The sequence below is a fragment of the Leptodactylus fuscus genome, chromosome 4 (genome assembly GCF_031893055.1).
Source record: "Leptodactylus fuscus isolate aLepFus1 chromosome 4, aLepFus1.hap2, whole genome shotgun sequence".
Taxonomy (NCBI): domain Eukaryota; kingdom Metazoa; phylum Chordata; class Amphibia; order Anura; family Leptodactylidae; genus Leptodactylus; species Leptodactylus fuscus.
The window spans coordinates 24,129,368-24,156,249 of NC_134268.1; the positions used below are offsets into that span (position 1 = coordinate 24,129,368).

At 40.8% G+C, this 26,882-nt stretch overlaps 1 protein-coding gene across 5 annotated transcripts in view; it reads left to right on the plus strand.

Annotated features, from left to right (window-relative positions):
* Positions 1 to 26,882, plus strand: part of TRPS1 (transcriptional repressor GATA binding 1) — a 237,932-nt gene that overhangs the window by 102,480 nt on the left and 108,570 nt on the right. For all 5 annotated transcript variants that reach the window (XM_075270221.1, XM_075270223.1, XM_075270222.1 and 2 more), the window contains one exon: positions 3,388 to 3,991. In XM_075270221.1, the coding sequence (XP_075126322.1) occupies positions 3,388 to 3,991 (604 nt within the window). The remainder of the gene's footprint in view (positions 1 to 3,387; positions 3,992 to 26,882) is intronic.

Sequence of the window (26,882 nt, forward strand, 5' to 3'; positions counted from 1 at the left end):
GGCTCTCCAAACGTACAGTACTTGGCAGAGATGCCTTATAGGTAGGGATGAGCCGATCTTGAGATTTCAGGATCGATTTTAAAATCCGATTTCCGATCATTTTTCAGCCGATCGTGAAATTTTCTCAATCGCTGATCGGGATCCGATCTTTCCCGATTTCAATTGCTCAACCCTAATTGTATATTATATATACTGTAGGGTTGAGCCGATCTTGAGATTTCAGAATCTGATTTTCGATCATTTTCCAGCCGATCCCCATCGTGATCGTGAAATTTGCTCAATCGCCGATCGGGATACGATCTTTCCCGATCGCTCAACCCTACTTATAGGCACCCTAAGAATCCTTGGCCAAGATTCAACTGCACCATTTGTAGCTCCTGAAGTTATGTCCCTGGAAATGTGATAAGATAATCCTTTAATAGTCCAACAGTGGAGAAATTTCAGCATGTTACAGCAGCATAGTAATACAGATACAGGATAGTACACAGTAATATATTACAGACGTAGACACATATGCTGAGAAGAGAAGATATACTAGGAGTCCATAGCTGCTAAGGAACGGAAGAGAAAGAAGGAAGACGTCATACACATAATCATTATTAGTTCTCTGTGCGGAGTGTCTTCGCTTGGTCTGATGTAGATTATACAGCCTGGTCGCGGTTGGAAGGAAGGACCTGCGATAGCGCACCTTCTCACACTTGGGGTGAAGCAGACGGTCACTTACAGTGCTGCCAAGTCCCATCAAGGTCCCATAAATGGGGTGGGATTTGTTCTCCCGCATGGAGGTCACCACGGACAGTATCCTTCTGTCACCCACCACCTGTACTGGGTCCAAGGGGCTCCCCAGGACAGAGCTGGCCCTTCTGATCAGCCTGTCAAGTCTATTTCTGTCCCTGGTTAATATACTGCTCCCCCAGCAGGCCACACCGAAAAAGATGGCTGAGGCAACCACAGAGTTGAAGAAGGCCCTAAGAAGTGTCCCCTGGACTCCGAAGGCCCTGAGCCTCCTGAGCAGGTAGAGTCTGCTGTGTCCCTTTCTGTGCAGCGCCTCCAGGTGATCAGCCCAGTCTAGTTTATTATTGAGGAGCACGTCCAGATACTTATAGGTCCTGACTATCTCAATACATGATACAGCCATACATGATCTAGCCATACTTGCCAACACTTGGTTTGGGTCTTGAAAAAGAACAGCTTGCACAGGGCATTACAAAAATTTCCATCCCCTTTTGTGTATCTCCATCCCCTTTAACTTGTAACATGGGCACTAAATGTGCATCCTTATTGGGTGTTACCAGCACATAAAATTCCCGGAGTCCCGGGCGATTAGCCTGCTCTTCCAGGACCGTGGAAGGTTATCCATTATTCGAGAGCCTCACAAATTTTCTGGGAAGTTTGGAAAATATGGATATATTGGGAGTGATCTTGTCATTTAGAGTAATATAATAATCTAGCTTGTATTTAGGATAGTCATTGGTGATCTAGTATTTTGCAAGGATACGCCACCAGTGGAGGTTTAAAATTTAGGTACTCTTTCTAGAATCAAGCGTCAACAGTCAAGGCTTTCCTTGAAGACCAACTATGTGACTTCCAAGGAGAGCCAGCATGGGAACAAGTGGCATATTAAATTTCTACTATTGCTAGTCATTTGTCGTAGGTTAGAAACCATATGTTGATCCTCCTTAAAGCTGAAGCACCATGGGGCGTAAATGCGCAGGTTGGCCATGGCAAAAAATATGGTGTTTTACAGGCTCTAGGACTTTTATCTTTGGAATGGCTGAACAGATTTGGATAAACTAAACACCAGCTTAGCTCTGGGTAACAGCGATCACGTGACGGACGTCATAAGACCTTTGAGACCTGGTGACGCACCCTCCTTAAATACCATATTCAAGGGAGAATAGTTAGAATGGACTATTGGTGACACCCTCCTTGGTACTGGTATCGAGCATAGCATGTCACCATCTACTCCACATTATCACCTAGACTTATACAGATTCTGCCTATACTAATGGCTTAGTTTCTACCAGATCCAATAATTCTGTCATTTGTCTTCAAAGCTCTCGACACTGTCACCTGCTCCTCAGATATTTCTTTTGATTCTGTACCTGCTGTTTGATCTACCAAAGACATGTCTGTCATTTGTCTGTACTATCACTTTGCATACCTGTCTGAAGAGCTGCACCTTTACTCTGGAATGCGCTTCTTTGTTTTATCTTTCGGTCCCATAGCTTTCAAGTAGGCCCAGAATACACGCCTTTTTAGTGAATCAGTGACTCAGCCTATATCTATTTTATGTTCTTAATCTAATTCTTATTATGGACTTTATTGCTAATCCTGATCCATTGGTACCTGGAAATTGACCAGTATTAGTTATCTGGGCTGTATGGACCAATATCTGATCTTTAAGAGGCACCTTCATGCTCATGCCCAGGCTGATTTATGGTTTTGTGGGAAAATATTTAGTTAATCTAGTTGTAGTCCAGTAGGCGGTCCTAGTTTAAGCTATGTTCATTTCCACAAAGAAGGACTCAAGCCCAGAAAACTCAAGGTTTTAAATGACTATATGTTATATTTAATTGTTTCCTACAAAACATGATATAGGCCTACTCAGCTCTTCCAGGTCTATACTATTCTGCCCAACCATACTGCATGTACTACGTGATCCCTTTAAAGGGGTTTTTGAGGTTAAATGGTACAGCCAGGAGACACCTGTGGTACTGTGTAATAAAAAAGTTACACCTACCTCCAATCCTTCATTTAGATGGCACCTCTCTGTTCTCCACAGTACCTGGGATGACCAGGTTGGAGATTGGAGGGACATAGGTGGCTGTTCTAGTCAATCACTGGCCTCAACAGTCACATGTTGGGTACCACTGATGGTAATGAGGTCACCAGTACCCAACAAACTTGGGACCAGTGATTGGCTGGAGCAGCCACCAAAGCCTCTCACTTCTGGTTCTGCCAATCCTGGCAGTAGAAAGAATGGTGGTTGAGTTAACCAAATGGAGGACCAAGAGTAGGTGATTTGCACTTTTCTTTCCCCTGATATTTTTCTAGTACAACTCCTTTATTGAGGTACATTTCACCATTTAACTAAGAAGACCAAGTCAGGGAACAGCAAACTTTTTTGTGAAAGTCAATATGATTTGGGCATGCTCTTTGACCTGTGCAGAGGTCACAATCCAGTGATGGTGAGGAGCTGTACTATCCTCATCACCTATTGATGGTATGATCCAATGTTTTTTGATTTCCGTTTTCAATATTATGCATGTCAAAAAATATTTTTGCCACCAAAAATGTTATTTCAATGTGACTTTAGTGGACACAACTTTTATTAAAATAAATCTATCCAAATCAAAATATCTAATACGTTGTTGTCTTTTTTAGGAGAGTACATAACTGCTACAAATGCCGGCAATGCAGTTTTACGGCAACTGAAACTCAGTCCCTTCTGGATCACTTCAACTCTGCACACTGTCAGGAGTCTGAAATCACTACAGCAAATGGCGGAGAAGTCCATGGAATTCCTTCCATCAAGGAAGAGCCTAAAACTGAGATGAAGGTGTACAACCTTGTCACCCCTGAATCCAAAATGGGAGAAGCCATATATGACAGCACTGTGAAGAGGGAGAAGCCTGACGACAAGGATGTACTCAGGGAGAAATCTTGGTCTGATGGTTCGGTAGATGACCTCCGTAGCATTGCCTGGAGAGGATCGGAGATTTTGAGAACAAGTCCATCCTATACGCAAATGGGTTTGGGCCTTTTGACCACAGTGTCTGTCAACCAAGAACAGCAGAAATCTTCAAGAGATAGTCCAAATGTTGAAGCAGCACATCTAGCAAGACCTCTTTATGGCTTGTCTGTAGATGCTAAAGGATTTCCAGGAGTGACTGCTGGAGCCAGTGGAGAAAAATCGGGGCCGCATACACCGCAGTACTCTTCTACAGGAGACAGCAAGTCCAAGGATGAATCTCAGTCACTCCTACGGGTAAGTCTACATGTATAGAATATCTTTCATTGTCTACAGTTCATCTTTTTGGCTGTTTTGGGGCGTTGTGTTGATATATTTTTTTAATCTCTTATGCTATAGAGGAGAATTAGTCTACAAGATTGAATATTTTTGATTTATACAATTGGTTTTTTAGGCTTTATTTTTGAGGCGTGTTGATAACGGTGAGTCCTCAGCTCCGAATGGTAACTTGTGTTTTTTCCACTTTTGACTCCATCTCTCTCGATTCAGATGTGGAAGTTTCGTTCTGTAATACCTTTGTTCCTAAAGTAATGTAATTATATGTTTAAGGAGGTAAAATCAGTTCAAAAATACTTTTTAAGTCAACAGGCAACGCAAGCCTGCTGTTAGCGATGTGACGTTAATCAGTTTGTTATATGTGGTGGAAGGATTGGAGATCAACACTTCTTTATTATATGGAAATACGTCTTCCTGAGAAATCATTTACCTCGCTATGAGGTGCCGCTGCTTTATAATTATTATTTCTCTTAGAATTAGATATTCTCTTTCCAGAAGTTCTGAAGGTTATGTAGAAAAGTTGAGATAATGATGCGAATTCACAAACTTATTGGTCCTTTCTTTTCATTGAGTGGACCTTCCACCCCTGGACAGAATTTTAATGCATTACTCAATGGAACATACAATTATAGGCATATACCTATTCAGTAGAAAATTTATAGATGTTTGTGTTTATTATAGGAGTTATACAGCATTTTTTTCCCTAATGGACCAGATGGCATCTTCTACATCTGTTGCGTCCAACCATTGGCTCTAGAGCTATTTCAGAGCTCCTTGTATGCTATGGGAGTTGTAGTTTTTCAACAATTGGTGCCACAGTAACTACTAAAGAAGGTTCCACCATCTAGACCTTGAAAGTCTGGGTGGGAAGTAGCATCAATTCTGAAGGACTACCTTGGGGGAAAAAAGTGTTGTCCTTCGTTATCTGAAGGATCTGTTCTGATATCTGGAGTTTAGAACTTTTTGATTATCTTCCTTCTGTCGCGATGATGTTTTGGCAAGAATGTCATCTGGTTCTTTTGTTTTATGTGTTTGGCCTGTAACTAGATCAGCACAACATGCCGGAAATATCGAAGGGCAACTATTGTTCCAAGAATTTCAGAGATCTCATGAAGGGGGATGGCTGGAGGTCTGGGTGCTGAGACCTGTGATGATCAATGAATTGAGGAGGAAGAAGACCCTAATAGAAATGTTGGTCTTCTCTGACTCATTGCCTTTTCAGGCTCCTGTGGCCATGTTGGGCTGTAGGTTGTATAAGAACTCCTATCTCCTAACTCCTATTCTCTTCTCCAAGTCCCTTCATCCTATTGATCATTTGGGGGTCTCGGCACTTTGTCCCTCACCAATGATTTCTTCTATATGTATTAGTAAAATAATAGTTGTCTTTGAAAAAATTGTTCCAATTGGCTATGGTCTCAAAGTTTGGTCTCCCAACAATGAAACATTTATGGACTTTCCAAAGGGGGTTGCGTTTTTCCTGTTGTATCAGCCCTTAGGTTATCTCTAGTATTGCTGCTTGACGCCATTAAGGTGAAACGCGCCAAACTGCAATACCATACACCACCCATGGACAGATGTGGCACTGTGTTAGAAAGCAACCATGTTTTTGTAATCTTGGCCCCAAGAATCGCTTAAAGGGAACCTGTTGGGACATGAAGCTACCCACAGGTTGTTGAGGTTGACCAGTGGTTTAGTGCCCCAAATAGTCTACTCCTAACACAGTAGCTTCTATCAAAAATTTAACAAAAAAAAATCCTTTGTATATATTTAGAGATGAGTCTCATCGGTCTAATTTCTGGTGTTCTTGGTACCTGTGTATTTGTTCACTGAAGCCAAGGAATCTCCCAAAAGCTGAAGGTTACTTCTTTGGCTTCCAAGAACAACTGCGCAGATGATGACCAGGTTTCGGATATTTAATACCCTAAACAAACGATCTATAAGGACTTGAGGTGGTTTGGTGTCCCAAATAGACCTGAAAAAACGGTTTATCGGTTTAATTTCACCTATTATGTTTTCCGAGAAGAATCCGACCAAAAGTCTAAAATTGACTTTACCATGTATATTTTTATGTGGCTTCGCCTTAGAGAAGAGATTATTTGGGGTCTGTTTTATATTTCCCAGGGTCTATCAATGTAGCAGTAGCATTATTTTTCTTTAAAACATACATTACTCAAAAAGTTTATAGCAAAGAACATTTTAATGCTAAAATGATGTGGCAAACGTTTTCAAAGTGATCAAATGAACAAAAGGAGCATATGGCTGTATCTTTCCCTGTGATGGTGCGGGATTGGGCTAGATCTGCTTTCAGCACTGACATATGGAAATAATTATTTTTGTACGTCTCTGCGTTTCCTGCTAATGCCGAGGAAAATAGGCCATCTCATGAATGTTTAGAGATTGTAGGGGCAAGTAACATTAGATTGAGTAATTCGTCTTGTGATGGCCTATGCATGTATTAGTGTCACAGCGTATTAGACTAGTCCCATACTAAGGTCTGGTGGGTGGAGGTGACGGCATATATTTGTTGTTTAACTTGATCCACATGCAAAGGTAGGTTGAGTCTGGCTCAGAATTCTGTCTTTGAATATAGATCTCAATCCTTAGACATGTTCTTAAGAATTGTTTTGAACGTCTTCCTGTTGTGGCCATTTCTGTTGTGTCTTAATAGTATTTACAGTACTTACAAGTGGTTACTTACATTGGTTCATAATTGGTTAAAAAAATCTCAGCCATCCCCCACCCTTCTCTGCTTTTTGGACTATCTTTATGCACAGGAAATTCTGCTCAAAAAATCCCTGGTTGGGGCGGTCACCACTATGGCCAATATTTGGTTGAGCAGTCATTTTCTGTCAAAAGGGATCAAGAAGAGTATCAGTGAGGTGAGTATTGATTTATTTAATTTTTTTTTTCACCCATTAGTATCAATATTTTCCCCATTGGACAATCCCTGGGGCTTTATTAAGATAAGATAAGATAGAATAAGATAAGATAATCCATTGATAGTCCCACCATGGGGAAGTTTTTTAAAGCAGTATGGATAATACAGTAATATTACAAGAAAAGAACACATAGAAGCTCATAGCAGATAGAAAGGATACTAGGAGTCATACCAACTAATAGAAAAAGAAAGACTTCAGGATAATTTAGTTCTCTGTCTTCTCTCTAGTGTCCTCTCTCTATTAGGCCCAGGACTGTCAAGATTTTGTGGTCGTCTCTAGAGATCACTTTCATAGAGCTGACGGTACAAAAGTAGGCGCCCTCCTCTTTGAACTATGATCAGCCCCCATTGCAGGGCTACAGGGTTTAAAGGAGTTTTTGGAGACTTCTACATTGATTACTTATCCTTAAGGTAGATAATCAATATGTAATCAGTGGGGTACAACAAAGGGGAACTGCTCCTTGCTCCAATTACATCATTTTCATTGGTCACATGGTAGAGAAGCAGCGCAATCCCATTCAATTGAGTAGAGCTGAGATGCAATACCAAGCACAACCTCTATGCAATGTACGGCGCTGTGCTTGGTATTCACTCATCGGTCAGCTGATCAGTGATCGTCCCAGGTGTCCTAAGGATGGGTCATCTGTATAGAAGTCCTGGAAATCCCTTTGGATGTGATTGGAGAGCTCTTATATCCTGGCTGTTAGTGCAGAAGTTTGTTTCACTTGTGACCTTACTTGACCTATCATAACTTTCCAGGACAGACTGGAATTTTTCAGGCCCAGACACAAGAAGTACGCGAACACTGGGGGATCTAGAAAGTTGCCACATTAATACATAGGATCTCACAGTGCCGGTGTGCTGAGGCTCAGTTTCCCGTGATGAAGGTGCCCCCTAATAATCAGTGTTAAAAAAAAAAAAAAAAATTGGGGTTCCAATCTGAAGTGTACCCTGATGTAATAGTGTGTCTGTTTCTATTCAGCTTTTACTTTTTGACAATATCTTTTTGGTATTGAATCTGTTTATCTGCCTGGTTTTTTCTCACTGATCATTTACAGTATTAACTACTCTTGTAAGGTTTGCACGGTAATGACCGTCCGCTTGTGGACTTAACCCTTATTTATGATATTGTAGCTTATAATTAATTAAATTGGAACCTCGGGCACTACCTTTATTTAGAGATGTTTTTGGCAGATATGTCTTACTATCTATCTATCTATCTATCTATCTATCTATCTATCTATCTATCTGTATACAGTGCACTGAGCCAGAAGCAGATGGCGCCATACCCTGTGTAGTGGTGGGGTTGTGTTACTGCAGTTCTGTTCTGATTCTGCCCTACTACCACCCAGCCACTATGCGGGTACACTATACTATAGCCTAAAAGCTGAACCATACAGGGTTTGGCTCTAAGCCTCTCCATTGATCAGATATTTGTAACCTATCCTAAGGTTATGCCATAAAAAACATCCTGACCAACACTGATAAGGCTATATTCACACAAACTTGAAAAACAGCCATGTTTTTTTTTTTTTTGCTATATGAATGCAGAAAAAGCAATACTAACCTATAGGACTGTTCACATGGGCTGTGTGAAAGGTCCATCAAAAAATATGACCTGTTCTATTTTTGGCCATTTCTATGGATCAGGGGCCAGATAAAACGGATTCCACGTGGATGCCAAATGACTGTCAAAAATGGACTGATACATCAGCGTAGGACAGCTGCTAAACAGCTACGGCCATGTGAATACAGCCCAAGTCTTACTAACCTCAACATCTTAATAGATTTAGGACTGTATGATACTGCTGAGTTGAGGCTGGAAAACTCATTCTAGGTATTGGCCAAATTTACCATCATAAATGCATCTTGACTGAATTTGATTTATGGAGTTTGGCTGATACATAGACTGATTTCCCTGACACATATTTGGCACTCGATCTCTGTCTGTACCCTAATTATCCCTGCATGGTCAGTAATTATCCCTGTATGTTGTCTATCTGCACCCTAATTATTTTTGCATGGTCGTCTGTATGTACCCTAATTATTCCTGCATGGTTATCTATCTGTATCCCAATCATACCTGCATGGTTGTCTATCTGTACCCTAATTATCCCTTTATGGTCAATAATTATCCCTGTATGATTGTTCATATGTACCCTAATTATCCCTGTATGGTCGTCAATCTGTACCCTAATTATCCCTGTATGGTCGTCTATCTGTACCCTAATTATCCCTGTATGGTCGTCTATCTTTACCCTAATTATCCCTTTATGGTCAATAATTATCCCTATATGATTGTTCATATGTACCCTAATTATCCCTATATGGTTAGTAGTTATCCCTGTATGGTCGTCGATCTGTACCCTAATTATCCCTGTATGATTGTTCATATGTACCCTAATTATTAGAGATGAGCGAGTACTGTTCGGATCAGCCGATCCGAACAGCACGCTCGCATAGAAATGAATGGACATAGCCGGCACGAGGTGGGTTAAGCGGCCGGCCGACGTCAAAGCGGAAGTACCAGGTGCATCCATTCACTTCTATGGAGCGTGCTGTTCGGATCGGCTCATATCTACTAATTATCCCTGTATGGTCAATAGTTATCCCTGTATGGTCGTCAATCTGTACCCTAATTATCCCTGTATGGTCGTCTATCTTTACCCTAATTTTCCCTGTATGGTCAATAGTTATCCCTGTATGGTCGTCGATCTGCACCCTAATTATTCCTGTATGGTTGTCTATCCTTACCCTAATTATACCTGTATTGTCGTCGATCTGTACCCTAATTATCCCTGTATGGTCGTCGATCTTTTACTTTTACTTTTGGTAGAGTTGGAAGGGACCTCAAGGGCCATCGGGTCCAACCCCCTGCGAGTGCAGGTCTTCCTAAATCATCCCAGCTATATGTTTATCCAGATTCCGCTTGAAGATTTCCATTGATGGAGCGCCCACCACCTCCCGTGGCAGCCTATTCCACTCTCTCACTACCCTCACTGTCAGAAAGTTTTTCCTAATGTCTAATCTGTATCTCTTTCCCTTTAGTTTCATCCCATTGCTTCTTGTACTTCCTTGTGCTAATGAGAATAGGGTAGATCCCTCTGCACTGTGACTACCTTTCAGATATTTGTAGACTGCTATTAAATCTCCCCTCAGCTTTCTCTTCTGCAAACTAAACAATCCCAATTCTTTTAGCCGCTCCTCATAGGACATGGTTTGCAGACCTTCCACCATTTTGGTTGCTCTTCTCTGGACTTGCTCCAATATATCGATGTCTTTCTTGAATTGAGGCGCCCAGAACTGTACACAGTATTCCAGGTGTGGTCTGACCAGGGAAGAGGACAGCGGAATAATGACCTCTCTTGATCTAGATTCAATGCTTGTCTTAATACATCCCAGAATTTTATTCGCCTTTTTTGCAGCAGCACCGCACTGTTGGCTCATGTTGAATTTGTGATCTACTATTATGCCCAAGTCCTTTTCCCCTATGCTATCACTTAGTTCTATTCCTCCCATACTATATATGTTTTTTACATTTCTGTTACCCAGATGTAGAACTTTGCATTTGTCCTTGTTAAATACCATTTTGTTCGCCTCCGCCCATTGTTCCAGTGTGTCTAAGTCCTTTTGAATACACTCTCTCTCCTCTCTAGTGTTGGCTATTCCTCCTATCTTCGTATCATCTGCAAATTTTATGAGTTCCCCAATAATTCCATCGTCCAGATCATTTATAAACATATTAAAAAGTACTGGGCCCAGAACAGAGCCCTGCGGCATCCCGCTTTTGACTTTCTTCCAGTTCGATGTGTAGCCATTTAGTATTACTCGTTGTGCCCGATCATTAAGCCAGTTGTGAATCCACCTAAGGGTGCATTCACACTGAGTAAACGCTAGCTTATTTTGTAGAGTAAAATTACACTTGTAAATTTTGCTATCCCATTGACTTCAATGATATTTTTTTACAAGTGTAAAAATACGCCTGTAAAAAATACGCCTGTAAAAAATACGCCTGTAAAAATACGCCTGTAAAATGTCATTGAAGTCAATGGGATAGCAAAATTTACAAGTGGAATTTTACTCTACAGAATAAGCTAGCGTTTACTCAGTGTGAATGCACCCTAACTGATTTTTTGTCAAAGCCATACTTAATCATTTTTTCAATAAGAAGGTTATGTGATACTTTATCAAATGCCTTACTGAAGTCAAGATATACTATGTCCACGGCATTCCCTTGGTCCAACCATTCAGTGATTTTGTTGTAGAAGGAAATCAGGTTAGTCTGACAAGATTTATTGGTCATAAAGCCGTGCTGGCTCTGGTTAATTAATGCCTTCCCATCCAGGTACCGAAGTAAATGTTCCTTGACAATTTGCTCAAAGATTTTTCCTGCTATCGAGGTCAGACTTACCGGCCTGTAATTTCCTGAATCGTCCCTTTTCCCCTTTTTGTAGATGGGGACAACATTTGCCCTTTTCCAATCTAAAGGGACCACTCCTGTTTCCCATGACTTACCGAAGATTATAGCAAGGGGTTCTGTTATTACCTCTGCTATCTGCACCCTAAGTTTCCCTGTATGGTCAATAGTGATCCCTGTACAGTCGTCGATCTGTACCCTTATTATCCCTGTATGGTCATTTCCACCTTTTCCCTGTTTTTTCGAAGCAGCAAAATCTAAACCTCACCCGTATCCTAGAAACTAGAATGAATATATAACTATTGAATTCATTTGGTTGGTAAGATTCATTGATATTCATACTTATTTAGGAATTTACGTAAATCTTTGCCGGTGCTATAGAAATAAAATAATCATCTCTAGGACATCCCCGCCCGAAGGAATTCTCTAATCTCTAATTGCGTTCATCTCTTTAAAAAAAATATATGCGTATTTATATTAATATGGGTGTAGGAGGCATTGGCAGCTAAAACCATTATTTGGGTGTGTGACAACAGACAGATCAAGTGGGTCAAAATTACAGAAAAACCTTGAGGAAAAGAGTGATTCACTGCGAACAAAGGGACTACCGAGGCAACCCTTGAAACCCTGAGGCTTTTCAGTAAACATTTAGTAATATAGCGGTTGCTAGGTTTTCCTTGGCTTGGAGTGATAGATAATATGCTAATGTAGAGATAGGATGTGTCATTTAATACATTGACGTACTTCGAGAAGAACTCGATTCACACTGTAAAAATGTACGCAGGATTATCTGATATTCTCTGCATGAAAAGATTTCTTTCCTCCTTATATTTCTTCTTTGTATGAGATTAGAAAAAAGGTCTTCTTTTTTCATATATAGCATGACTCCTATCACCCCATCTACATCACAGACAGGATTACACTAGAAGATAATACATCTAACACCACTCACCCATCATTGTATCCATTACTGACCATAGATGATGTCATAGATTATCTACTAACCCTCCCTGTACAGACCATGTCTAGAAAACTCTCCCATTGGCCTCAATACAATAATAATATAAGAATACAACATACAAAAAGCTCACAAAGGAAACAAGATGGTAGGAGGAGTATCACAACTTCAGGATCATTTAGTTCTCTGTGCTGAGTGATCTTCGCTTAGCCTGGTGTTGGTTGTACAGCCTAACCGCAACGGGGAGGAAAGACCTCCGATAGCGCTCCTTCTCTCACTTAGGGCCCCTTCACACGGGGTAAGCGCTCGGCTCATTCCGAGCCGTACACGCGAGCTCTTCTAAACACTTCCCATTCACTTCAATGGGAGCGCGCGTAAAGCCGGCTTTACGAGCGCTCCCATTGAAGTGAATGGGAAGTGTTTAGAAGCGCTCGCGTGTACGGCTCGGAGTGAGGCGAGCGCTTACGCCGTGTGAAGGGGCCCTCAGGTTGAAGCAGTCGGTCACTGTCAGTACTGCCCAGTGTAGAGCCACTAAGTTGGTTATTTTGTATTATTTTAAATTTGATTTTTATAGAATTTTTTTTTATAAAAACAAAGAAAAAATACAACCAAGTAGCACATGAGGAAATACAAAGAGGATGTTAGTATTAAGCAGCTCATAGAGGGAGGATAGGATCCTGATAAGTGGAGAAAGAGGCATTTTTCTCTGATAAGATGTATCACAAAGGTTTTTTTTGCACTCAACTGTACTATTTACCTAGAATTTGTTGAAAGTTTACTGACCCTTTAACATCCTGTATGTTACAAACTCAAAGTGTCCAAAACCGGAGATCCAATGAGCGTTTTGTGGAAATGTTTTATCTGTGCACACCCGTATACTAGCTAATAGACATGAGCGAACACTGTTCGGATCAGCCGCTCCGAACAGCACGCTCCCATAGAAATGAATGGAAGCACCTGGCACGCAGACTTTGCCGGCAGCCGGCCGCTTAACCCCCCCCCCCGCGTGCCGGCCGCTTCCATTCATTTCTATGGGAGCGTGCTGTTCGGAACGGCTGTTCCGAACAGTGTTCGCTTATCTCTACTAGCTAATAGTTTTCTGTTGAGAGTCGATAGTTCTCCCCATATAGAGGTTTGCTGCACTCAAATAGGACATAGGAAGTGTTGCATATTGAGATCAATTGCATTGATCCTTACATTTTTGAGTGGAATGGGGAAAACTTTAAGACCTGACATATACAAATTTGTCCTTCCTTAATATTCCAAGATAAGTGGCAAAAGAATGACCAACTTAAAAAAAAAAAACCCAAAAAGTAAAAAAGGTCACTGCCAAATGAAAATCGCAACATGGTAACATCTATCCAGGTTAGAATATGTTTGACGAAATGTCACAATGGTCTTCAGTTTCACGGTCTACCCCCTACTGTATACTACCTGGTTTACCCCAGTAGCTTCATCAGATGGCCAGAGAACCTTAAGCTACGTGAGACCCAAGAGCAGTCAACCCCAACGATGATATCTTGTCTTGGTGAGCACCAGACATGTATATCCAATAATTTCCCTACGTTTTATGAGGGTGACTATGTGATAGTTCAATGGAAAGCTTTACAAGTCTCTTTGGCTTATTACAGAAATATCTTTGATACACTAATAACTCCATATAACCGTTTTACGTAGCTGCGGTCTTTTGATTTTTCACCAATTTATTTTGACGTTAGAAAGTAAGGCGACGTTTATAGGTTAGGTGTGATGAGTGGCTTCTTCCTTTGCCTTTTATGTGTAAGCTGCCGGCTTTGAAGCCCTTTTACTTGAGATGGACCATCAACATTGAAGAGTTTTCACCCATCCTTAAGAAAACAATTATCCACATTAGCGACTTAAAGCTACTTTATTAGGCGTGGCGGGCTACTTAGGTATTGCCATTCACAAATTTATTTTTTTTTAATACTTTTCAAAAATTTCACAATTCCATTTTGAAAAAAAAAAACACAAAAACTTGTCTCTTTAACCTCGAAAAAAATTTGTCTCTTTAACCTCGAAAAAAATTTGTGCAAAAGCAATTGCCTGAATCTTCATAAAGAGAAACTTCTAAGACTGCATATTTGTCTGAAAGATTTTGATATTTCGAGGTAGAGGCTTTCTATGGGACTTCCATGTAGCCTGTCCATTTACCATTGTTACTTGAAAGGGTTGGACTATGATTAGGCAACATGGCTATGTTTTTTTGAGACCGATCCATTTTAAAAAGGGTCCGGCTGAAATATGGGGTGAGAAAGGTCCTTCTTGCAGGACTTAGGCCCGGTTCATATCTTCATCAGGGAGTCCGCTTGGGGACCCCCCGAATGGAAACCTATACGCATAAAAAAGTGGTTACCTATGGAAACCCATGGACCCCATAGACTATAATGGGATCCGTATGGTTTCCGCACGAGAAAAAAATTCCGCTTCCAGGACTATTCTCTTTGCGTTTCATGTGAAAATCACATGGACCCCATTATAGTCTATAGGGTCCGCAGGTTACCTTTAGGTAACCGTTTTTAATGCGTATAGCTTTCCTTTCATGGGTCCCTAAGCGGACTCCCTGAATGGAAACCCTTACGCAGATGTGAACCAGACCTTATCTCTACACATTTTTCAAGTGGACAGGGGGACAGTATCCCCGAACCGAAATCGATTGCTGATGTGAACCCAGCCTTAGTCAGGAAGGGAAAAAGAATCATTGGACTCTCTTTGCCCTTCATACAATGGTTTTATAATCTGTATGAAAACCAAAATGTTGGCCCCATTTTCCTCACTTAATTTTTATTAATGAAAATTCCCTCCTTGGACTGTACCATGGAGCAGACATTCTCCATGAGAACTCGGCCAACCTTCCCCTTTGACCGCTTCTTGGCCCAGTCACCATCTACTTGACCCACCAACTACAATAATTCATGACCTTTTATACTTTACGTTTGCCTTTAAGCCATGTCTACATTTTTTTGTTTTCTCACTATGCCGCCCCAGCCATCAAACTTTTTAAGAAGGACATGAGAGGGAAAATCTGAGTTTTGCCAACTTTATGGTAAATTCTTTCTGTTTGTGTCTCCGATCTATTCTAAGACCCGTTAAGACGTTTAATTTAAAAAGCAACTTGAAATACATTTTCCCCCCCAAAATAGAATCTCCACCTAAATATAGCCATGGATACCCTGTGTTTTGCAGCAGAGTACACTTTAGTAAGTCCTAGGCAGGCTACTACTTTATTCTGAATATAAATGACCTAACCAATCCCATATGTTGTTTTTTAAGTCAAGCCGAATGCAATGCCAGAATTTGAGAACGTGTTAAAGTTTTTGACCTTGTCTGCCAGTAATATATTAAATATACACAAAAATCATAAGACGTCTTCACTTCTGTTCTTACATAAATGAGTTTGAAAGGCAGCGAGGAGTGTCTAGTGTCTGTGCCGTCTGCTCTCGGCTCGAGTCCAACGACGGGGTCTTTTCTAGTACGCTCGTAGTTAAATATTGTGTATGTTGGGCCAAGAGGTAAATAAAGATCGGAACAGTAATGTTACTCTTCTCGTGGACCAGGAATCTTTTCCACTTCAGTAATTACAGTATATAGAATAATATTGTATCGTTGTACCTTGTAAAGGGTTTTATAGCTTTACATAGTATGCAGATTGTTTTCTTCCTTCTGGAGGGGAGCTAATGTCATATTAACGAAACCAGATGCCCACTTGTACAAGGCTGTTTTTGAGGTTCTTGGTTGTACAAAGCAAGTTAACAGTTGGTTAGGTGCCTTTGAATTGGTTTGGGAAGAGGAGAGGAGGTGGTACTGGCTATCATTGAAGAGATTGAGATTGTAAAGGGAGCATTGCCCAGTGGAAAAAGTATGGAAATTAGAGGGAAGGGTTTCAATACTCTTTCCTACCCCACCCTTGGCTCTACTGTGGACAAACCATGGGTGTCTGGGCTGGTTCTGACCACAGGTCGTGGAACCAGCATACATCCCTCCTTTCCCGTGTTCACAGGTAGTTTACCTGTACTATAGGGCTTGGTTTACTACTATAGTGATATATTCATCCCCATAGTACAGGTACTAGTAGTCAACGCTAGAAAGGACGGAGGAGGCAAAGCGACTTGGGGCTGGATGAAGATTATCGCATAATCTGTGGTCGGAACCAGCTCAGAAATCCACAATAGAACCCAAGGGAAGTAACTATTGAAAACCTCTCTTGAGAGCCCCTTTAACATTCATTCTTATGGAGCCAGGCTATGTCATTTTAGCCAAACCCTATTTCGGGGGTTCGTGTCCCTCAACAGTACTGGCCATCTGGCTTTGAATCCTTCCAATTGCCAGTAGGAGGTGGCTGGGGCATCTACCAAGCAGTGGAAAGGAAGGAGGTGGGGAGCGTCACAGGACAAACCCATCAAAAATATCAGAATGTTTTAAAATATAGTATAGGATTAAAGAACATGGCTACTTTCTTCCAGAAACTGTGGTCCTATTTTCTAATTCTGTTCAGCTTCTTTACAAAAAATTTCTTATATTTTAGATCGACCTTAATTTTGCAATAACCCATGATTTTTTAAAAAACATGAATGCTTGTATTCGGGAACCGTGCAACCCGAGCGTCCGTGCCTGATGCATTATTGAGCTGTTCTACAGTCACAATGAGCGGTAAACAAAAACCAGTCCATCATTCCAGCGATACAAAAATATAGACATTTTAACGTTGAATAATTCATTTGATTGCTTTATGGAAACTTTGAATTAAACACTCAAGTATTACAATCTTTTCTTTTTACAACGAACCATCTTTCTACTTGCCGCGACTGGTCTTTGCTTCATTTTTAATCTGTTTGCCTTAGGATATCCATCAGCTTTCATGTAGATCCCAGCCAATTAAAAGAATAACAGACATTAAACAAAAGGGTTTTCTCTCTGTAAGCCATTGTCTTTGCTTTTTTTAAGGTGAGGTATAATCCTTGGTAATAACATTTTCAGGATATAGTTGTGACTTACCCTTAACAAGTTTAAATAAGCTAGACAACAAGTACAACGATAACCCAAAGACCCCAGACAGACATTTGGTGTGTGGGAGGGGTCTGCTGCTTCTCGTATTCTAATTGTTACTATGTCTCATTCAGTAAGGAACATTTTTATAAGATGGCAATTGGTTGATCGACAAAATGTTTTTGGATTTTAGGAAGACCAGCTGAGTTGATCTATATCGATGTTCCATGGCCATACAGTACTTTATTTTTTTTGGATGAATATTTCCAGATATTTGTGTTACGAAAACTAGATTTTCAAGACAATACTGTTTTGTGGTATTCTATATATGTCTATGGGAGGTTATCCATTGTTTGTTTTGCGAATTGCAGATTTTTTAAGGGGGCTCTATCAGCAAAATTATGCCGTATGAGCCTCACATATGGTATTTTAAAAGCCCCACCCCCACCCCGTTTTAGACTAAGACCGTAAAAACAAATATGCAAATTATACTTACTGTGCACGGTGGGTAGTCCTCTTCAGTCCCGCCTTCCTCTGGTGTCTTCTTCCAGCAACGTCCTCCTGGGCTCGCTCTTCCACGCCTTTTTTTTTTCTTTTCTTCCGGCGGGTCGTGTTTAAATCCCAAGCGTGCGCAGTATTGCTCCCTCCAGAGCACGCTCTGGCGCCATTTTTGTCGTAGTTCTAAGGGGAACTGAGCATAATGAGCATGCTCAGTATGCTTAGTTCCCCTTAGAACTACTCAAGCGTACTGCGCATGCGCAGTATGATCACGAACTTCCATTACCAAAAATGGCGCCGGAGCGTGCGCAGTAGCGCTCCGGAGGGAGCGCTACTGCGCACATGTGTGATTTGGATGAAACCAAGATGGAGGCGGGGAAGCAAAAGCCCAGGAGGACATCACTGGAAGAAGGCACCAGAGGAAGGCGGGACTGAAGATGACGTCCACCAGTGCACGAACCACCCACCATGCACGGTACGCATAATTTGAATATATGTTTTTACGGTCTTAGTTTAAAACGGAGGGAGGGGGGCTTTTAAAAGGCTATTCAGGAATATGTGGGGCTCATACGGCATAATTTTGCTGATAGAGCCCCTTTAAGACATTGTTAGAATATTTTAGTATAATATTGAATTGGTTTAATAAGAAATATAAGCTCTTAACCAAATTCAAGCTAAGTTAAGGTTGGACACATCTGTACTGTATATGGAAGAAGAGACTTGGTTTGACTTTCCTTCTCCCTGGGGCAAGGATTCTTTAGGTTGTCCTAGTCACGGCAGAGTGGTTTGATGGTACTCTCTTCTCGAATCTAACAACCAAGGTGGATATTACTCCCCTGTTTTTTCCTTCTGTATAACTATATCGTGAACGACACAAAAAACATTGCAATCAAAAGTAGTCAAAAGTGTTCTCTCATTGACTTGGAAACTTCCATGACTCAGTCTACACAGAAGCTTCTTCACGTGACTGGAGTTGGGCCGGGCACTGTGTTAGTGGGTAGCATGTCCAGATGTAGAGAATAAAAAGATCTTCAGACATATTTGAGTGACGGAGTGGTAAATACCTGGCGATTACAGATCCATTTACGTGTCATGCAGACACCTACTCTAAAGCTGTCGGCAGAGTTTTTGATGATTTGACAGATAATGAAACAGTTTGTCAGTAAATTGACTCCTGATGTGGTGGAGAGAGAAAAGGATTTAGAATTTCGGAGCTGTAATTTGGTATTGATAAAACTTAATTTTCGTCACCGGAGGATGACTGATCAATGCAAACGCAGTACAAAAAATCTGTTTGACTTCAAAAACTCCAGAACTTTTAACATTTGATGTTTTTTTTAAAAATTGTTAGCATCATGTCACAAAGTCTGTTGGGTTCCCCCAAGGGTTTGGGTGAGTCTCATGAGAACTCTAATCCTAGAAATGAATGAGAAATCTAATCTAATCTCTTACTGATCTGTTTTGTCTTCGGTTGGTGGCTGGGTGAAGGAGGTGGGGCATGGAAACAAGGCAGAGCTTAAAGGGGTTACATAAAATTACTCCCTATCCATAACATAAGGAAGGAGGGTTATATTACTTTAGATCCAACAGCTGGGACCTCCACCAATCAGGAAAAGGAGGCCATGCTCCTTAGGAATGAAGTGCCAGTAGTGGCGTTCCATTCACTTCTGTTGGATTTTTGGGACTGCAGTCTTGAGAAACCCCTCTTGAATCTCTCGATCCTCTGATTGGTGGGAGTCCCATCAGTCAGATCCATAGTGATGAGTATGTGGATAGGGGATAAGTGTATTTAATGGAACAGTCCCTTAAATAATATTTTGTCCTATTGTAGGCAAAGAAGATGGGGGACGTTCCTGCTATAGCCAGTTGTAGCCAGTTGTCTTAGGCTAGCATTGGCCTCTCCGTCGTTTGGGTCCATTGGGGGACCCAAACAACGGAGAGATGGACTGCTAAAACAGTTGTTACCCATGGACACCTATATAGACTATAATGGAGTCCGCAAGGTTTTTTTTACAATTTTATACTGAAACCTACGGAAAGAAAAATCCTCCAGGCAGAACTTTTCTCTGTATTTGATTTTCTGTGGCGGAGTCTCTAACTTGACACGTGACCATACAGAGGATGATTGGCGACATGGCCGAGCTTCCATGACAGGCAGAAGGGTTTCTTTTGCGTTAAGTTTCATGTTTAGTGTTCCTTTAACTTCTCACATAACGAAAAAACCGCGATCTGGGACAACAGACCAATGATCCATTAACCAATGACATATCCAATGGGAAAAATATAGGACATACTTATCATATAGGTATCCATAGGGGCCCAAGTTATAGGCAAAAAATAGTATACTGGTCATACTACACAAATGTATGATAAAGCAATAGCACTAAGCATACCATATAATATAGGATGAATCTTCATAAAGCTAGGATAAGAATGATCCCGGGAATCCGCACAGACGTACAAGTGTTATCCGCAGATTGATCCGTAATTAGAGAAGGTTTAGGAGTTAACAGACTTCTCTGAATACGATGCTCCATTTGCCGAGTGTTTCAGCCTGTTTTGCTGCAGCCTTTGTCTTTGATAGATAATGCTCTCTTTCTTACATTAAGAGGTTTCCTTGGTGAAAAATGGCCTTGCTTCATTATATTGTGTGTGTTCTTCATAGTGATAACTCACCAAAATAGTGTTGCCAACGAGACGTGGAACTTGTCAAAGCATTTTTTTAAAAGGGAAAGAAATGGCCTGATACTCATATACAAGCCTGATTTTCTAGGCGCTAGCAAAGCAAATACACTAGAATACAGTATAACATTGGATTTACAGTCTCATAAAGTGCTGTGCTAGGCTTCGTTGTGTTTATACGTACAGTGGCGTGCAAAAGTATTCATCTTGTCTCCTTACTACCACACACGTAAATGTATTTTATTGAGATTTTAATTAATAGATCAACACAAATTAGCAGATTATTGTGGAATAAAAATGATACCTGGTTTTCCAAATTTTAATCCAATAAAATCTGAAAAGTGTGAGGTGCAAAAGTATTCAGTGTCCCCCCGTACTCTGATACCCCTAAATAAAATCCAGGGTGCACAATTGCCTTCAGAAGTCACTTAATGAGTTAATAGAGCCCGGCTGTGTGTAATTCAGTCTCAGTATAAATCTACCTGTTCTGTGAAGGCCTCAGTGATTTTGTTGGAGAATACTAGTGAACAAACAGCATCATGAAGACCAAGGAACTCACCGGAAAGGTCAGAGATAAGGTTGTAGAGAGGTTTAAAGCAGGGTAGGTTATAAAATCATATCTCAAGCTTTGAGCATCCCAAGGAGTACTGCAATCCATCATCCAAAAACTGCAATCCTACCAAGACATGGTCGTCCACCTAAACTAAAAGATCGAGCAAGGAGAGCACTGGTCAGAGAAGCAGCCAAGAGGACCATGGTCACTCTGGAGGAGCTGCAGAAATGCACAGCTCAGGTACAGGGAGAATTCTATCCTTTGTTAAGGATATAATTTAGGTGGATGTTTTTTGTTTTGTTTTTTTTGTTAGGGCTCATTTACATAGGGAATGAGGGGGCAGATTTTGGTGCTGAATCCACGTCAGAATCTGCCCCCTCACAATGGAGGTCTATGTAGACCACTAGATTCCTTTTCTCCATGAGCGGTATGTTCCAGCTCACGGAAAAAAGAAACGAGCTGCCCTTTCTTCAGGCAGAGTCTGAAGTCAGCCCCGGCGTCCGCCTCACGACAGCACCCTCCAGACTAGGCCCATTCATTTGACCCCACTCCGGAAGGGGAAGCCGCGACTGTCAGAAGCCGTGACAATCGTGGCAGACGCATTTTGGTCCAATTCTGATGTGGCTTCTCGTATCACAATCAGGACCAAAATGCACGGCGCTTGTTTTAGAAAGTGTGCTTGACCATCTTCTTTTATTATTCTATTTTTACTGGGCAGTAGGGTTTGAGCAATAGGGATCGGAAAAGATCAGATCCCGATCGGTGATCGAGCAAATTTCACGATCGGGATCGGCTGGAAAAATGAGTGAAATCGGATTTTAAAAACAATCCTGAAATCTTAAGATCGGCTCAATCCTACTGGGCAGATATTCACTATAACAATATACAGAATATATATTTTTCAGGCAGAACTATTCCCTTTCATGTTATATTTTTGAGATTTTTTGGGGGGAGGGGGGTGATGTAGAAGAATAGATATTTTTGAGGGCTGAATATTTTGAATATACAGATTTTTTTTTAACATTTGATAGGATACATTGAATTGAAATTTTGTCCAAGGTGTGCTTTTTTATAGATTTTTTTTTATTTTTCTTTTTTTATGGATAGGTTTTTGAGTATGAAATTTTTTTACTAAGTTGTAGGTTTCAGTACATGTATAGGATGTGTATTTTTTTCAATCGGAAAATGACTTTTTACAATGGATTATTGCGGTGTAGAAAAAATATTTTTCAGCGCTATATATTTGTATTTTTTATGTATTTGAGTGTACTGTAATTTCTTATGATTTTTTTTGAGATATGTAAAATATATACTTTTTAGATTTTTTTATGGATGCAACTTGTTTTTAGAAGTAGGATTTTGACTGTGAATTTTAGTTTTTTTTTTTTTTACCATTTGTAAGGATAGGCAACAATTAATATTATATTTAAATAAATTGTTATAATACAGTTCCATTACATTATTAAAATCCTAAAATATTTCCAATATGAAATTTTAGGGCCGATTAAATTTTACATGAGCCAAAACCATAATTTTTTTTTCCCCTCTGTATTCCATGAAGTGAAGGTCGTAGGTTAAGGTGTTGTAGATACCTATGTTTATTTTCTGACATTGTTAAATTAGCAACCTCTCAGACCTCTAGTGTGAAAGAACAACCTGAGTAATTGAACATGCCGCTGGGGACTTTGCCTGGGTAAGCCTGATTCCCATTATGTTGTCTTGTCAGAAAGCAATAATTAAATCTGAGGGATACTTGTTGGATGGTTGCAAGGTTGATGAAACATTGAAGCATTGATGAAACCTTTTTCCGCCCAAGGTCCACTGTAAGATAAAAAATAGGACAACTGGTAGCACTGAGTATAGCTGATAAGCTTGTTAACTGGAGGCCAATGGCTTGTAGTCACCATTAGCCTTTTGAGGGACTTTGTTTTGGCTTGAGTAAGTTGTAAAATCGATGGTGGGACAAAACAATGGATTGGACAACCCTTATTGTTGGAAGCATCCATCCCAAAAAAATGATCACAAGGATTTCTACTACTGGGATTCCCAATGACTTGACATCAATTATTCATTTCCCCTGCATGGCCCCCACAGGAGCAATATGGAAAGGAATGGACCGTTCTTGTAATGCACAAATGAACTTGGTCCTCCAATGTTGGAGATGTACCTTGTAGTCACTTTTGTTACTAGGTTTAATGACCTTGTTTTTGGTAGATGCGGTATTCCAGGGTCATTATATTTCCTCTGTTGCCATCAGCTTAGAGGGCTTGTTCCAGAATTACAACTAATCACTACTTACAGGATAGATAATAAGGTTGACGGTTCGGGGCCCCACCACTGATCACGAGAACATGGGCCTCATGTTCTGTTTGAATGGAGTGGTCACAGCGTATAAAGTCTTTGAGGCTGACATAGGTTGGCGAGGGTGGTATCCTGCTATCTGTATCAGCTCATACTCAGTGACTGCTGTCTCAAAACACAGGATGCAGGACCATTTTTTACTTTTCATCAATGGGTGTCCCAACAGTGAACCACAAGACAATATCACCAATCCCATGCATACTTGATAAGTTGTGACACTAGGACAACCCCTCTACGATCTATGAATGGCCCCTGCACCTTGGGAATGAGTATCTTGGCAATGGAGACACCGATTCACTAGGGAAGACTCTGTTTGATTGAAGTGACCCTAAACTACTGGGATGGATTATTATTATACTGGATTTTGGTGACAAACTCCCTTTGACCTAGCCATAGCCATTGGAAGACTCATTGCTGGGAAGGCCATCAATCACAAGAGTGGAGGTTTGGAGCTCTGGCATTGAATGGCGTCAGCAGTACACAGACATGACCCCCAGTAGCATACTATCTCCTCTTCATTGTGCTTATGTAATGTGGAAAGTGGGGGTCAAGGGCCCTAATCCATTTATTGATGGTGGTTTGAATGGACGGCCATATAAGACACAGTACTATTAAAGGGTTTTATGTGCTAAAAATTTTGAATGCCTGTGCTAAATAATTTCTAACGTCTAGCACCCCCATTGATCAGCGGTTCTCAGCAGCAGATACACCGTGGATAGAGCAGGAAGCAGACAGAGCCGTTCTCTGCATTGTGGTAGAACTGAGTCACTGCAGCTTAGTGCATGGGATCGGATCATTTGCAGTACCTGGTCTGTAGCTGTCTGCTTCTTGCTCCATTCTCTGTGTATCAGTTGATTAATGGGGGTGCCGGGTATCAGACTCACTAATCTGATACCAGTGACCTATCCTTAGGATACAGCATCATTATTTATAGCCCAGATCCTTGAATATCTGAATGTGATATGTGTCTACTCCAGGTTTTATTATATCCTTAAATCTGTTATCTCTCGACTTGACTTACTTACAGATGATACGCCTATGGTCATCCTGCGGTCCACTCCGCGGTATTAGTTTGTACGGTGTAATCTTCACTATCTGTGTCCTTGGATGTCCCCTCACATTTCTATTTTGACATTAATTTAGTTGCAAAAATACAACCCTCTCCGTCGCTATCGAAAAGACCTCTCTGGGCCAAAAAACTGTGTAGTGACAAATGAGGTAACACTTTTTTGAATTTTTATCATTCTTCTGGTTTATGGACTGGAACTGAAGCAATTTTCGGCAGCGGTCTTTAGAGGAACATTTCAGTGTCGCAGTCAAGTTAAAGATCACTTTGAATTGTACCTTTTTCACCCGTGTTACAATTGGTGTTATGTTCATAAAATAGAATTTTTTTTTTCTTTTTATTAACCTCGCTTGGAATTTATAAACTCCAGGATTTAGGTGCAGTTATATGTACTATTGTTGTAGCTAGGGTTCTCAAGACGATAGGAAGAGAGTGGGAAACCATCCAGAACATCCATCTTATTGTGCATTGTTGGTATTGGCGTTACTATTCTATTTATTGGGGTTTTTTTAAAAAAAAATAATATTTTTTTTTTTGGTATTTTAAGGGTTACCTGGCTTAAATAGCCCCTGTCATTTTAACAAACATTGCATAAATTAATAGTGAAGGTGATCTTAAGAAGGTTTGTAATTTTTCTTATCAGGGATAAATGCCTCTTTCTGCTCTTACTCTAGGTTCACACCTGTACTTGGGTTTCCAGTCTTCAGGTCCACTTGGGTACCGCAAAAACGGAAACCCAGTCTGTTTAAAGGGGTTTTCCCATCTCAAGGATCCTATCTATACTGGTAGCTAATGCAAATTGAAGACTTTTCCTAAATATATTGCTTTAGAAATGCTGCTTTGTTTGCCTGCTATGTGAACCTTATTCCTCCCTTTGTTTACACAGTGTTACCATAACCACAGACCTGTGAGATAGGCAAGTGATGTCACTCACTGCTCTTCTGGCAGGACAATCAGTTCAGCTAATTGCAGTTCCCTGATAAAGCCGAGTCTGTTATCTCTCTATGTAAACACACAGGTAACACTGAGTCCTTCTTTGAAGCCTCTGAATATTATCTGATCTGAATACGATTTTTGAAACTTCCCAGGCTCGTTCAGCAAGAGGTAGGATACATGAAGTGAGAAGAAGAGTCTGCTGAAACATTGAGATGGGAAAACCCCTATAAAAAAGAAGAAGTTACCCACAGAAACCTGCAGACCCCCACAGAGTATAACGGGGTCTGCCAGATTTCTATCCCGAAAAATCTGGAAAAAAGGTTCTGCTTGCAGTAATTCTCTTCTCTGCATTTTTTTAAGTATACTTAGGAATGGATTTCCCATACAGAAACCAAGTGCGGGTTTGAACCCAACCTTATCCCTCTGCTAAAATCACTACAGGTCACATGACTCTGAAGACTCATGTCTGTAGAAGTCTATGAAAAGGGGAGGGTGAGGAGGGAACTGGAACTGCAGGAGATAACAGAGCAAAGAGAGGTTTAGTGTGACCCTAGAAGCTTTCTATCGCAACCAAAGCACTTACTCAAATCAGTGCAGGTCACTCCTCCTTTTTATATGTCCTGCATGATCCTTGGAGCTGTTAATGGTTATAAAGCAGGTCAGTCTTCATTAATGAGCCCCATAGAGGTTCTAATGCCCTTTACTCTCCAAGACAAGCTGGCCAGAGAGGTCCATAAGCAAGCAGATGCAGTGTTGAGCTGAACCGTTTGGGACAAGTGGTATTCCCATTGCATTTGCTTGATTCTTTGATCACCAGGGTGAATACTGACCAAAAATTAGGTAGGGTTGAGCGATCGGGATTGGAAAAGATCGGATTCCGATCGGCTGGAAAATGATTGGATTTTAAAATCGATCCTATAATCTGAAGATCGGCTCGCCACCAGTGTTGGGTAATTGTAAATTTCCCATGTGAATACCCTGAAAATTGAATGTGACCATCGCCCGGCTGCTCGGCGTGGTCTATGGAGACCCGTATCACACTTTCATTGGATATAACTTTGTTTGCAGAATATTTAGGCCGTCTCTATGAATGCATCATTCTATTCTAAATGGAAAATGGAGTAGATCAATAAAAGATAAAAGGTCATTGAATTAAATCCATTCTGTGGAGAACTCTCATAAGAGCGTATTGATGACAAACCTTGACAGCTAAAAACTCCGCTCTGAACCTCATTTCCCAATATACAGGGTGAAAAATGAAGCTTTATGTGATTTCTGAAAGAGCATCCATTTTATAAAGACATCTAAGGGAAATGGTAGAAATTAACCATATGTTAACTTGTGCGCAGCAGCTTTCGTGTCAGGCGCGGGTCTCGTATAGAGCGGGGAGCTGTTTATTATGACAAATAGATTTATGCCGGGGCTGCGATGGCTTCCTG